Raw genomic sequence first — 14,459 nt, forward strand, 5'->3', positions numbered from 1 at the left:
TCTTCCTTCAAACCCAGGAGAGATGGGAGAAGGAAGAATTTGCCCCACAGGATATCCAATTCATTTAGATATCAATATACCCCTCTGAAGTGAATAATATTGTCCCCTACTATTGATCTGGTGAGCATACTCCATTAGGAGGGCTCATAATAAGCAGGAAAGTTAGGCTTTTTTTCCAGATTGAGTGGAGGAGACACATCCCAAAACAATGCTCAGAAAGCCTAAGGGCCCTTGTCAGTAATTCTTTTCTGGAGTTTAAGTGTGAGAGCCTAAGAAAATTTGTTTGGGCCCTGCCCTGAGGTGTGGGACTCAAAGTGAAGTCAGAGTTGGTTACATGCATGGCAAATGCATTAGTTCCTATATTATCTCTACAGTCTGCATTTAGCTGCTTCTCTGCAGAAGTCTCCTAGAGTCAGCAGAAAATATTCATTGAGCTATACTGTTAATTTTCATTTGTTGAGGAGTTTAAGAGATACTACTTGTTTATCAGTGACTCGAGTACAATAAGTTCATCCAACAGAATATATCAGTGCTCAGTGTAACTTAAGCTCAGTGCACAGCCTTCTGCCAAAGAGCTAATTCTGTGCCCTAGTTTTAGAAATAGAAAAGTCACTTTGATATTTTGGACTAGTTCAGCCTGTTGGACATACACACATGATTTTTCCTTTATCTTATAGGCTCTTTTTGCAAGCTACTAGGACCTTTTGGGAACCAGTAACTATCTTCATAGATGATTTTAACTGTACTTTTAAACTGTAATATGATCTGGGATTATGAGAGTGAGAACAAAATCATATCCCTAAGTCATTTCTAAAAAGAGGCAAGATGAAGCCATAGTTTTTTGCTTCTGTTGGTTTCAGAAAATGAATAGGAGTGTTCAATAAATTCAAAAGGGCCTTCTTTTATCAGGAGGTAGATAATACAATCAAGAAATTAGAGATGTAGGGGCCAAAGCAATAGCACAGTGAAAGGTCATTTTCCTTGCATGCAGCTTGCCCAGAATGGACTCGGGTTCAATTCTCAGCATCCCATATGGTCCCCTGAGCCTCCTGCTAGGAGGCATTTCTACACAGAGCCAGGAGTAACCCCTGAGCACACCAGGTGTGCCCTTCCCCAAAAAATTAGAGATGTAAAAATGGATGCATTTATTACATAAAAATCTAAAATTATAAAACTATTGCTAACATTTTTTCCATGAGTAAGCACTGACATTTAGAAAATGACTTTTTAAATAAAAATTGGCACAATAGGAAACCTAAATAAACTGTAACCATAGAATGAACTAACATAAGTACTTTTTTCCAAGAAGGCTCTAGTTCCCCTGAGCTCATTGGTGAATTATTTCAGAAATTCAGTAATTAATTGTCCTGTTGGGTTCCAAACCCTCATATCTGACTTTTTAATCTAATTTGAGATGAGATTTTACCCCCTACCCATACTTTTCTTTACTGGTTACTGCATTCCAGCATACCCTAACTGCCTGTTCTGGCGATGGCTCTCAACACACACACACACACACACACACACACACACACACACACACACACACACACACACACTGAATGGGGCTACTAGAAGTAGGCTGTAAAATCAGTCTCAGATCCTGCTGAAAAGGTCACCATTTAATACAACTCTAGCATGTGCTCACCGAGCCTGGAAATAATGGCTATGTGAAGGGAAACTCTCAGATCAAATTTTTGTTAAGAAACTCTCTCACTGCCAGGTTGAAAAAGTCCTTTGATTTTATTTGTCCTGAAAGAAGATAGGAAAAGGAAGATGAATCTGTTGTTCCTGTCAGTGGTGTTAATCTTGTGCCATTAGAAATCCTAGAATTGGGGCCGGTGAGGTGGTGCTAGAGGTAAGGTGTCTGCCTTGCAAGCGCTAGCCAAGGAAGGACCGCGGTTCCATCCCCCAGAGTCCCACATGGTCCCCCCAAGCCAGGGGCAATTTCTGAGTGCTTAGCCAGGAGTAACCCCTGAGCATCAAACAGGTGTGGCCTGAAAAAAACAAACAAAAAGAAATCCTGGTATTGACTGTATAGACTATTTGAATAATAAGCATGTAATCTTAAGCCAGCCAATTCAAGTTGGTGCACAATTTAAATCATGCAGAGAAAAAGTCAGTGTTAAGATTTATGAAGAAAAGCAAATCAATAATTATATTTCTTTAAGTCAACATTACCTCAATAAAAATGAATTTAAAAAAATTATGGAGAAGTAATGTTGTGTAATTTGGGATGGAGGATTCTGGTGATTTGTAAGTTCCATGCAAAACTCCTCAGTGGACTTTAGAGAATAACTTGACCTCAAATGTAACTTCCCTCTAACACAGTCCTTTGAAAACTGAATCAGAAATAGAGTCCGCCACCCCAGCACCACCAGTTGTAGGCCAAACCCAAAACAAATGACCTGTTTGCTTCCTAGAATGAGTTGTGTACAAACTACCCAAGTGGTTAATAGCATGGGTTTTGATTATATTCCGTTGGATAGTGGCTTTGATAACAGCTTACCTGAATTCCCCTCTTTTCAGAGGTGATTAGAGTGGACACAGTTGTTAAGTTAAATGAGATCAAATGTCAAGTGCATGGCTAAAGAAGGCATTCAATAATAATTAATGGGTATTTGGGGGACTAGAGTGATAGTAGAGCAAGTAAAGACACTTGCCTTGCATGTGGCAGACCTGGTTTCATCCCTGGCATCCCATTCCCATGAGTGCAGATCCAGGAGTAACATGAGATTGCCAGGAATGTTCCCAAAAACAAAACAAAACAAAACAAAACAAAACAAAAAATACATAAAACGTAGAGTATTATAAAAGTGAAAGTATTTATCTGCCAGCCACTCAGTTTGCAGGGTCATACGGAACCACAGGACCTGGATAATATTCATATATTGTCCATAGCCACAGTGTCCAAAGAAAGTAGATGACATAGGCTGAATATTTTTTATGATGAATTTTTTATTGAACATGGCATTTTTATTTATAGCAACCTAAGGGGTAACGGATCTTTAGAACTTTAGAACTTGCTGGGCCGAAGAGATAGCACAGCGGGCTTGCCTTCCACGCAGCTGATCCAGAACGGATGATTGATGGTTAGAATCTCGACATCCCATATGGTCCCCTGAGCCTGCCAGGAGTAACCCCTGAGCGCCGCCAGGTGTGACCCAAAAACCAAAAACAAACAAACAAAAAATTGACTGCTTTGGACTTTCCAGATTTCTTTTCAGTAGCATAGTATTTTTTATGGTCAATCTATTGCAGTGCTTCTCAATTATTTTCTGTCATGCCTCCCTAAGAAGAAGAAAACATTTTTGTACCCCCCCCACTTGCCTGTAAATAGTATCTTTATTTAAAAAAAAAAAACCCTTTAACCTGCAAAACAAAAATATATAAAATAATTTGAACTGATTTTTTTTGGGGGGGGGGTCACGCCCAGCAGTGCTCAGGGGTTACTCCTGGCTCCATCCTTAGAAATCGCTCCTGGCAGGCTGGGGGACCATATGGGATGCTGGGATTTGAACCACCGTCTTTCTGTGCCTAAGGCAAACTCCTTACCGCTGTGCTATCTCTCCGGCCCCTTGAACTGATTTTTTAATCAGAGATGATGTCTGGATTAATGGCTACAATGAGCACGTTTTGCAATGCATAGCTTTTCTTTTTTTTTTTTTATTTTTGTTTTTGTTTTTGGGTCACACCCGGCAGCGCTCAGGGGTTTACTCCTGGTTCTACGCTCAGAAATACCAGTAGCCCCTTGCAGGCACGAGAGACCATATGGGGTGCGGGATTCGAACCACCGTCCTTCTACATGGAAGGCAAAACCTCCAGGCTATCTCGCCAGCCCCAATGCATAGCTTTTCAAAGTGGGGTTTGAAGCAGGACACAGCAACTCTCAGCTCCAGAGACAGACAGAGACATAAACACTGGGCTGAGCTTGTTATGACAGTGTTTACCGAGGTCAAACGCACCCCCTTTATGGAGCCTCGTGTCCCCTCTGCATGCCCCACTATTTGAGAACCACTGATCTATTGTAGGTCAAGTGGGCATATGATCCTAAAATGCTCAGTGGCAAGTCTGAACTCATATTTCCCAAGCTGAGTTTACAAGGATCTTCCCTGAGGAGTCCTTGCCAAAGCATGTTGGGACTCACTGCTGCCTCTAAGTGAAGTCATGTGAACCACTGGCATTGAGGGAGGTTTTCCAGGAGAGTTTTTAGACTGTGAAGAGTTACCTAAAGAGCAAAGCTAGGTGGTAGAGTGAAGAGGAGAGGAAGAGCATAAGGGTCAGTATCTGGAATCCTGCTAAATCAGGATTGTCCCCTGAGAGTACTTGTTTTTCTGTTCATTCGCTTTGTATTCCACTCTTGCCACTAAGACCAAACTATAAAAGGAAAACTGAGAAATGTTGTTTGAGGCAATTTCTCAGCTGCAGAGAGGAGATTGCAAATATGTTTCCTGTGATAGAAGAATCAATAGAGGAGGTATCAAAAAAGGAGACCATGAAGGTGGGGAAGCTGTTACAGAGCAACATCAGGAGGGGGAAGAGGGAAAAGAGACTCTGTTGGGCAGGAATCAAGTATGTGTGAACAAAAACAGCAGATGATTCCTATGCACACTAGTCTAATAACCACCTTCCTTGTCCTGTTTCAATACATAATACACCTGGAATTCTTTATCCTTTATATTTTTTTTTCAAAAAAATCCTGTGAAACTTATGTCAACAATGCTAAATTATGTTTACTTACAGGTACACATGGATTATCTCTACTGTTGGGGCTTAATTCTTACTTAGAAAGTAAAAGAGCAAGTATAAATCATACTTTAAAGAAAGTTATATGCCTCTTAAAATTAGGTAACATTTTCATCATATAAATAACATTCATATACATTCATACAAATCTCTATTAAAATTTATTTTTTTTGTTTTTGGGACACACTGGGCTTCGCTCAGGGGTTACTCCTGGCTCTGTGTGCAGAAATAGCTCCTGGCAGGCTCGAGGGACCATATGGAATGTCAAGGATTGAACATGGATCTCTATTAAAATTTGTATTAAAACTATTTTATTGGGAGGGGAACTGTTGGCTTTGTGTATTCCTCTTCTCTGATCTCCTGAAGCCCTCCTCAGAAGGGTAGGGCCTATTAATTCCTTCACTACTTGTTCTTCTCCTTTCACCTTTTCCTTCCCTTCTGGTATTCCTACAATTTATAGGTTATTTCTTTTATCTTTGTTCATTTTCTTTTTCTTCTAATATTTTGTCTCTTGCTTTCTTATTGACTTCTTTGTCATTGTTGTTTTGTTGTTTTCCTCAAGTTCCTCTATACGTTCTTCTAACTGTGTAATTCTGCTATTATGTCTTGTTAACATGTTTTTTTTATTTCCCTTAGTTCCAATTGTATGGATTCTTTTATCTGTTGTAAAAGTTCTTTGAGTTGGCTGAATTGTTCATCTATAGATTTCTTAATCTCACAGGTTAGTGATATCTTAATTTCCATTGCTAGGGCATTCATTGTAGCATTTAGATTCTCATCTATTGGGCTCATGGTTTTGGTGGAGTCCACCAAACTTAATAGGCTTTCCTATTTCTTAATAGGAAACTTAATAGGATTTCTCTCCATTTCCCCAGCTGCTAGTATCTTCCTTAGTTTACCCATACTTCTTTGCATCTGGTGGTTTTGAATGTTGAGTTTTCTGGTTCTTTAATAAAGTGGTCTGCTGTACTGATTGTATTCAAGGTGCTTGAAGGTATGTATATTCAATTTAGAGTTTATTTTTCCTTAGCCAGGTGACTTGTCTAAGTAAGATAGGGATATTACAAGCTGCTTTATTGTTTTTGCTATCCTGTTTTATGGGCTGTGGATTATCTGAGGAAATTGAGTGTTAGGTCTGAGCTGACTGGACCTATGTGGTGTAAGTTAGACTATCTGGTGTGGTGCATTTGAGGGGTTCGTTGTCTGGGGGGAAGGGAGGGCTGTCTCTACCCTGCCCAAATGTCCCAAGCACAGGTGCATGTGCTTGGCCGGTCCAGCAGAAGGGTATAGTCGGGGGAGGTAGAGAAAGGGCGGTCTCAAACCTGCCCAAAGGTCTGCACCAAGGAGCACACTCTTCCCTCTCTGGCAGGGGTGGGAGGGAAGGGCGGTCTCACATTTGCTTAAAGGTCTGGCACCTAGGTGAGCGAGCTTCCGGGTCAGGTGGAGAGCTTCCAGTGGGGTGGTGGAAGGGCACCCAAGGTCCAGCGCCCAGGTGCGTGTACTTCCCAGTCCAGTGGAGGGGGTCTGGCCTTTTTTTTAAAAAAATTTCTATATCATTTTTTTTTTAAATTTTCCTTGTTTGGTTCTGCTTGGTACAAAATTCTAGAAGTAAAAATCTTGCTGGGAATAAAATAAAAGCTCAGGTCAAAACAGGACAGAGACTGTATAGCCTGTCATTCTTATCCCCAAATGCACCAGCATATAATATGGCCCATTCCCTGTGGCATAGGCATACTAATTAAAGGGAAAATCTGCTATAGGCGGCTTCTGTCCCACAGCTCCCGTGGGCTTCAATGAGTCCTATTTCAGGGAGTGGGTAAATTATGGGCCGGCGTATGGTGAAATATTAAAGAAATGATAACCACACACTAAGTATAAGGACCCACGTTCTGGAGAACATGTGACAACTTTAATCTCCATGCTAGGAGTATTTAAAGGAAAATGACAGTCATACATGTGAGTGCTCACATTTTGTTTCTTTGCAAAGTACATAAGTGTACCTTGTTTGATTTTTAAAACAATACACATGGCTCTAGATGGTTTGCAACCTTAGAATAGAATATATTTCCGTTAGAAGCCCAAAGGATAATAGGAAGGCAAACTTTTATATTTCAAAGTAGTTCCTCTCTGGCCTGGCCCTAGGTGTCATACTGATGTAAATTAAGAGATTAGCAAGAAGCCAGGTTTCCTATAACAAATTTCCTTTATTTAAGGGAACAGGTTTCTAGCTTAAGGGCTAAGACTAACTTCCTAAGTTCTGGTTTTGAAAGAAATAAAACTTACATGAAAGAGGTACAGAATTATACCTAGTAAATTCAATAGACCAGTGCTATCCTGGCCTAAACTTCTTGGAGTGTAGATTAGTTAGCAGGTATTCAAACTGACTAGACTCGCAGGGGCCCTCTGTACAACATTTTGTGGCCCTGCCCTAGAGGAATCTTTTTTTGTTTTGTTTTGTTTTAGTTGTTTGGGTCACACACCCCCAATGTTCAAGGCTTACTACTAACTTTGCACTCAAGGATCACCCCGACTTTGCCTCCTGTGGCCCCCAGGTAAATTGAGTTTGAGACCCCTGGACTAGAGGAAGTACCTGAAGCAAAGCAATCCTGCTATGGGTGACAGAAAGAAAGCTTGTCTTAGTTTTGTTTTTGGTGCTAAGAATTCTCTTGAGCAAAATAATTTGATTGAGGCTATATTTCGGCTTGTAAATTTAAAAGAAAAAAAGGGAGAAATTTAAAAGAAAAAAAGGGAGAAATAAGCCAAATACTATGAAGGAAATATAATATCAGTACCAAGATATGAATTTCAGAAATATCTCTTCAGAATTCCTCAACCAACTCTCCACGCAGGGGCAAAGCATCCGCAGCAGGCCTTTGGAAGAATTCCGTGGGGTTTTCTCAGTTCTCCGTGCCAGGGAAATTCAGGGATACATCTGAATCCACCCCTTTAATGGAGATGACTATGCATGGCCCGACAGAAATCTTATGTATAGAAACAAGCTCTTATCTACTAGGGATAAGAAACCATAAATTTTATAATACAGGGGAACATCTCACCCTGAACATTTGTCATGGGGACTCAACTTAGACTCCATGTGATAGGACAATGACCATCCAAGCCGGAACCCCAGATCCCAACCATAGAACTGGCACAGTTCCCTGCAACAGCACTAGGAATCAACCCCCACCCCTACCCCGGGGAGTCCCTAATACCACTCTGGCACCAACTAAAGTGCCAAGTTGATATGACATCCTGATGACAAGGAAATAGCAACACTTGATCTAAGAGCAGATTGCTCTATCTCATCACCTAACGGTAAGATGAAATCAGAAGACATTTTGTTCTTTGATCTGTGCAAAAACCAAGATCACTAATTACAGAAGACTGACTTTGACAACCACAACTGAGCAGAACCTTTCCTGAGACAAATAAGAAAGACCTAGCCTAGGCTTCGGCCTAGGATTTGTACTAAAACAAAGACCTCTAATTCCAGAGGTCCGAATCTGACAACTGCGACTGAGCAGAACTACTGGAATCATAAGTAAAGACTATCCTGGGCTTTATTCTAGGCTCTGTGCAAAAACCAAGATCATTCATTAAAGAATACCAACTACAACTGTGACAGAGCAGAACTGGAACCATAAAGAAAAAAATCTATCCTAGACTTCGTCCTAGGATCTGTGCAAATACTAAGATCTCTAATTACAGAAGAGTGATTTTGACAACCACAAATGAGCAGAATGTTTCCTGCTTGGGGTTCAACAGTGAGCATGTCTGGAGTCTGTAGTTGTTCCCATGACATTATGCTTCAAAGGTAGAGAAATCCAGTATCTCTTAGGACAGGGAATTTCCTTTCTAATTTTCCCAATACTAACTGTGCCTATGCAAAACAAACAACAAAAATTCCCCACAAAATCTTGCAATCCCAGCTCTCCTTCATTTTCCCTTTTTTTTTGATGTTTAGTTGTTTACTGTTGCTATTGTGCTTTTTGTTGTTGCTTGTCTTTTTTTCTCACTTTTCCTTTCCTTCTTTTAAATTGATATTGATAGCTCCTAAGCTCCTAGATGGACTCCTCCCAGCTCTTTTTATTATCCCAACAGAACCACAGAACTTGAATCATCTTGTTTTCCCTCATAAACTGAGGGGGGAAAAAAATAAGTGGATAGTACCAGGAGCAAACATAAGTATGAACAGTGAGTGGAAATAAAAAGTGATCATACCTAAATACCAAACCCAAAGTCAATGACAACAGAATCAAGATAGCCAATCTATAACAAGTTATATACAAAAAGGACCTGTTACACTAGCAGTCCAGGGGGTAAAGCGGAGAGGTATGGGATGCATGCTGTGAACAGGGGCAGAGTGAGAACACTGGTGGCCCTAATTCACGGTCACTATGTACCTTAAATATAACTGTGAAAGACTTGTAAGTCACATTGATCACAATAAAAATAATAAAAAAAGATATGGGACTTTTGTCGGCTCCTCTCAGGGGACTGGCTGTTGGCAGTGTTGTGGCGGTGGTGTTGGCGGTGGCTGCATCAAATAGTTTGGCACCATGTCTTATACCATTCTAGTAGTACAGCCTACCAAGAAGCCAGAAGGCAGAACTTACGCTTTGAATCTGTGAATGAATGAATGCATGGGAGGCGTTTGTAAAATGTATGAAGAACATCTGAAGAGAATGAACCCCAAAAGCCCTTCCACCACATGATTACCAGCCAGATTATGTTTGATTTTATTGATGATCTCAGCAGCCTCATTTACCTAGCTGATACCCAGACATACCAATCTTACAAAAACGACTGGATTAAAGAGAAGATCTATGTGCTTCTTTGTTGGAGGGCCCAGCTGGCGGGGAAATAATTGAGCTGGGGGCATTAGGGGGTTGGGAGTGGGCTTGGAATACAAGTGTGTACAGCAAACTATAAAGGGTGTTTTGTATTCTAATAATCCTGTTTCTATTTGGTGTACTCTTGCCACAATTGAATATAGAGTGAAATATGAGGATCTTATCTTGATCAATCTGAAAAATCTTGTTGCCTCCTTCCCTCTGCCCATCCCCCCTTTTTTTACTTAAACATTTTTATGGTGTTTTAGATGGATTTTTTTTTTGTCAGCTATTGTTGGTTTGAGCCCTATGAACTATTCATTTCCACTTTAATGATACTATACCAGGGGTGGTGAACACGCGGCTCCCGGCCAAAATAAATGCGGCTCTTTGCCTCTTATGTGTTTAATATGTTATTGTTAAAATTATATACTTTTGTGTGTTTTTCTGTTTTGGCAGGTCACTGCGTGGTGTGGCTGTCTCATAGTTTAAAAATTTGGCTCTTTGTGTCGAACTTGTTTGCCACCCCTGTACTATACTAACATTTCTTCGGGATTGGGTTGGGGATGGGTAACAACACCGTTCAATTATGTCCTCAAGATAAACCTTAGTGAAAGACCAATAAATATTCCTTAGTTATAACAACAACAAAAAATATGAACTCTTAGGCACACACCCTTTGCTATTTTAACATGACGAGAAACTCCTTGTGTAGCTCCAAAATCCTTCTCAAGAAAGATAAAATATCTACTGTAATATTCAAATGGACAACTTCATTGTAAAACTGAATATCAATTTTCACCAAACTAAGGAAAAATCAGGTTATATTCAGGAACTATCAACTCATTTAATTTTGGGAATTTTAGGGCCACACCCATTGATGTTCAGGGCTTACTCCTGTCAGTGCTTGGGGAACCATAAGGAATTCTGGGGAATGAACCTGGCTGTGTGCAAGGCAAGTGTCCTACCAGCCTCAATTCATTCTAATCTTCTAATTCATATATGCCTTTTTTTTTTTGAGGAGGGGCACACCCAGTGGCAATCAGGGGTTACTCCTGGCTCTATGCTCAGAAATTGCTCCTGGCAGGCTCGGGGGAACCATAAGGGATGCCAGGATTCAAACCAATGACCTTCGGCATGAAAGGCAAACGCCTTACCTCCATACTATCTCTCCGGGCCCCAGCCTGATTTTTTTTAATAAAATGAGAAAAATAAACTGAAAACAAAATTGAGGACCATAGATATAGAGAATTAAGACCTTGCATATGGCTAACCTAAGCACAGCCAAGTTTCACCAAAATTGCCCATAAAAAAATTGTGCTGCATCTTACGACTTAATCACATTGCAATGTCAGTTGTGGTTATCCAAATCACAGGAACAGGGCATCATTTCAAAATTTCCCAAGGTTAAGGATATTAAACTGAGAATCAATGAAAACTACTTTGTGTGAGGTTAAGTCACAAAATTGACACAGATTTATAAGACCAATAAAATTAGTAGTTTTAAAGAATCTACTTCTTTATTGCAGTAACCTCTGTACAAAGCAGCAACTGCAATACTTAAACATTAAAACATTAGAAAAGCATCTTTGTGACAATTATAGTACAGTATTATCAAAATATTACATTTTCACACTTAGTAGATAAACATCCACCAGAGTTCAAATCTTTAAATTATTTCCATAGTCTTTAAAAATAGGTAATGTCAGAAAGCATAAAAAAAGGCATCAAAGGAAACCTAAAATACAAAGGAGATAATGTAACAAATAAATATCTGATTTAATTAACTGTTAATAATCAGTTTAACACCATCATTCTTTCTAAACCCACTAACTTTTTGCCTATAGAAATAATAAACTGTCAAATACCATTGCATAAATATTTATTTCCAATGATTAGGACTAAAACATTTTGGCATTGAAATAATCAAATTCAGCATAAATAAGAGGAGAGCTTGAACACTAGCTAGTATTTCTAAGGATTTTGAAATTTATTAGAGCACTACCACAAAATTAAAATTTTTGACCTGGTATCTAGTGTTAAGTGAAAGTAAATGCAATTTTAAAAAAGTGAACAGCATCATACATTATTTCACAGTTTTACCCTCCCCCCATATTATGCATATTTAGGTATAGTTTATTTATTTTATACACATATGTATGATGCATGACATTTGGTTCCTGCAATACAGATCACACAATGTTTTCCTAAACGGGAAAAATGTGGAATTTAAAAAAGAAAACAAAACAAGTGTACCTGTGAACATTTCAAGATAGCAGCACTCAGTTCATGCCTTATTATCCACGTAAAAAGGTCAAACATTGTTTACTGAACAAAAGAAAATTTCTACTCTTTCCCTCTCAAATTTCAAAGCCTTTAGTAAATGGAACAATGCTGTGAGCTAAAATGTGGGGAAAATTTGGAAAAAACAATTTTTTTTAATTCAAAATGACCATACTTCCATTTTTATTTTAACTTCATATTCATGCAGAAAAAATACTGCACTATTAACAAAAGCAGTAATCTAAGCTTTTTATCAGGTTTCATGAAAAACTGCAAATTTCTCGACCACTCATACCAATGAATCCACAAGAGAGTACTTAGGAGGAAAGTCTCCACTTAATTGAATGAAAACTGTATAGTTAGATGCCTTCCCTTCGTTCTCTCTTAAGAAATATGCTTCTGTTAAATTTTGAACTTAAGTTTATAGAAACAAAACTTTAATCGAATGAATATCAATCTCTTTCAAGTGCAAAAATACAACTTAAGTCATAACACATATGTATCTGTATATGCGTATACACATACAGCTATGTAGATATATATCCCTTGAAATGTTTTTAGGAAATCCTTCCTTGAATAAAAAAATGAAAAACTTCACATTAATCACTGTATATAAAGCTTTTAGCTAACAGTGCATGCGCACTATCAAAATCGTACTATAGACTATGTCAAAATAGACATTTCCAAGCATAAACTGGCAGTTTTTCTTAACATGTAAGTTTTTAAAGTATAAAGAATGAAATTTAAATATTTAGAATATGTTCAATCCTGAGAATAGTAAATACTTGACAAATTGAATGAAGCCCAGAAATATCTCATTAAGAAATCAATGTTCCATTTAACCATGTGATGAAACATTAAATATTTTAACGATTTATAAAGGATGCACAGTATAGTGAAATTCCATTAGTGTTTATTGAAACAGTATGTTAAATAGCATTGATATCAAATTTTCCTACAGAAAATCTTTTAGCATTTCCTGGAGTTTTCCTCAATCTGAGGGATTTTTAAACACAGATCTCTCCTATTAAATAAAATAATTTGGAAATTTGTGTTTAAAGAATGTCAGTATGCTTCTCCAGCAAGATATATAGAACTATTACATAAATCTCCAACCTTACCTCAGGTTTAAAGAAATGATGATGATAAAAGTAAAAACAGCCAAATCTGAAGTTAAAAATTTTAAGGGGCTTATTGTATTGAATCTTTTCCCCTTAGGTCTACATACTTATCTAACCTACCCTTGGAGTCTTTTTCTGTCGTTTTCATTGACTTGCTCTAAATTCTTACCTTTAATATCTAACAGACATCTTTATAGTAATAAAAAAAAGTACAGTATTCAACACTAATTGGCCGATGGAAGAGACTAGAAATAAAAATGGTCAAAGGCAAAATTTGACATTCTAAAAATTTATAAAAGAAGATATATGGATGAAATTTGGTTAATTTCAGAAGGCACCTCAAGGCTAAAGGCTTTTTGTACTCCTTTCAACAAATAAAAATAACACACTTTTATTGCTGTTCAAGTAGCAGAGAAAATCTTTACTCTCATGAGCTTTTGTACAAAGATAAGAAATCATCCTGTAAGACTGATATGGAATTGACAGAAACTGCAGTCTCAACACATCAATAGAACTCCCAGTGTGCTTTCAAATGAGTAATGGGAAGAAGAGTCACAGTTCGCCATTGTGATGTTAATGTGTCGTTGAAGATTCAGTTACTTCACCATGAGGTACTGAAGTACCATCTGAAGGGCTGTCCACTGTGTAGAATGATTAAGAATAGAAGGTAAGGACACTCTGATGATTTCCACGGACTAGGAGAATTGGTGGTAGGTCTTTAGATAAAACTTCTAACCAGGCCATATAGAGTGCACTTGACACAGCACCCTTTCGTGCAACTGGGAGACTCCTAATATCAGAATAGAAAAAATAGTAAAGAATAAAATGTTATGTGATATGAACTAAGACAGAAAAATCACAAAGTATTACAATTACAGAATATTTGTGAGAAATTCTGTGCTGTGTTCCAACAATATCTATACTTTTATACCACGAACCTCTATGTTCAAACTTCAAAGATTAAGGCTCATTTTTTAAAATTCTTCTGAGTTTCTAGAATCACAATGTATTATTTAATCTACCTCAATTATTTCCTCTTCACTTTAGGAAGGACAATTACAAAGTAGAAACTAAACAAAAAGTGAGACTCAATTGGTTCATTCAATATAGTTCTTGTGGAAGAGTGGTGGCATAAAGGTAGTAGAGTTTGAACCCTAGTATACCATATGCAAAGCAAGCACCTAACTTCCTATATTAATCTCATCAATGAGCTTTTGTTTCTATTTCAAGATGGTAGTAGTTGCTCTATAGAATGTGACTCTGACGGTCTTCCAATTCAAATAATCTACAGCACTGCTCAAACCTTTCTGGTTTATTAAATTTTTATTATTTTTCTGCTGTTCTTTGGTTATTACCTAATTTCATCATTTGGCTCACTTTTGGATGTCTGAACTGTCTTTAATGACTTATGAATCAGTCCTAGAGTTGAGAAAATTGAATTTTAAGTAATATTTGGCTAAACTGGTGGAGGAAAAGT

At 38.1% G+C, this 14,459-nt stretch overlaps 1 protein-coding gene and 1 pseudogene across 1 annotated transcript in view; one reads left to right on the plus strand and one right to left on the minus strand.

The window, feature by feature from the left end:
- Positions 1–9,305: 9,305 nt before the first annotated feature.
- LOC126027796 (enhancer of rudimentary homolog) lies at positions 9,306–9,613 on the plus strand (annotated as a pseudogene).
- Positions 9,614–11,076: 1,463 nt separating this feature from the next.
- SLC12A2 (solute carrier family 12 member 2) overlaps positions 11,077–14,459 on the minus strand; it is a 78,629-nt gene continuing 75,246 nt past the window's right edge. The window contains exon 27 of the mRNA XM_049786719.1: positions 11,077–13,772. Within this exon, the coding sequence (XP_049642676.1) occupies positions 13,637–13,772 (136 nt within the window). The 3' untranslated portion in view covers positions 11,077–13,636. The remainder of the gene's footprint in view (positions 13,773–14,459) is intronic.

Source organism: Suncus etruscus, chromosome 14 (assembly GCF_024139225.1).
Source record: "Suncus etruscus isolate mSunEtr1 chromosome 14, mSunEtr1.pri.cur, whole genome shotgun sequence".
Lineage (NCBI taxonomy): Eukaryota > Metazoa > Chordata > Mammalia > Eulipotyphla > Soricidae > Suncus > Suncus etruscus.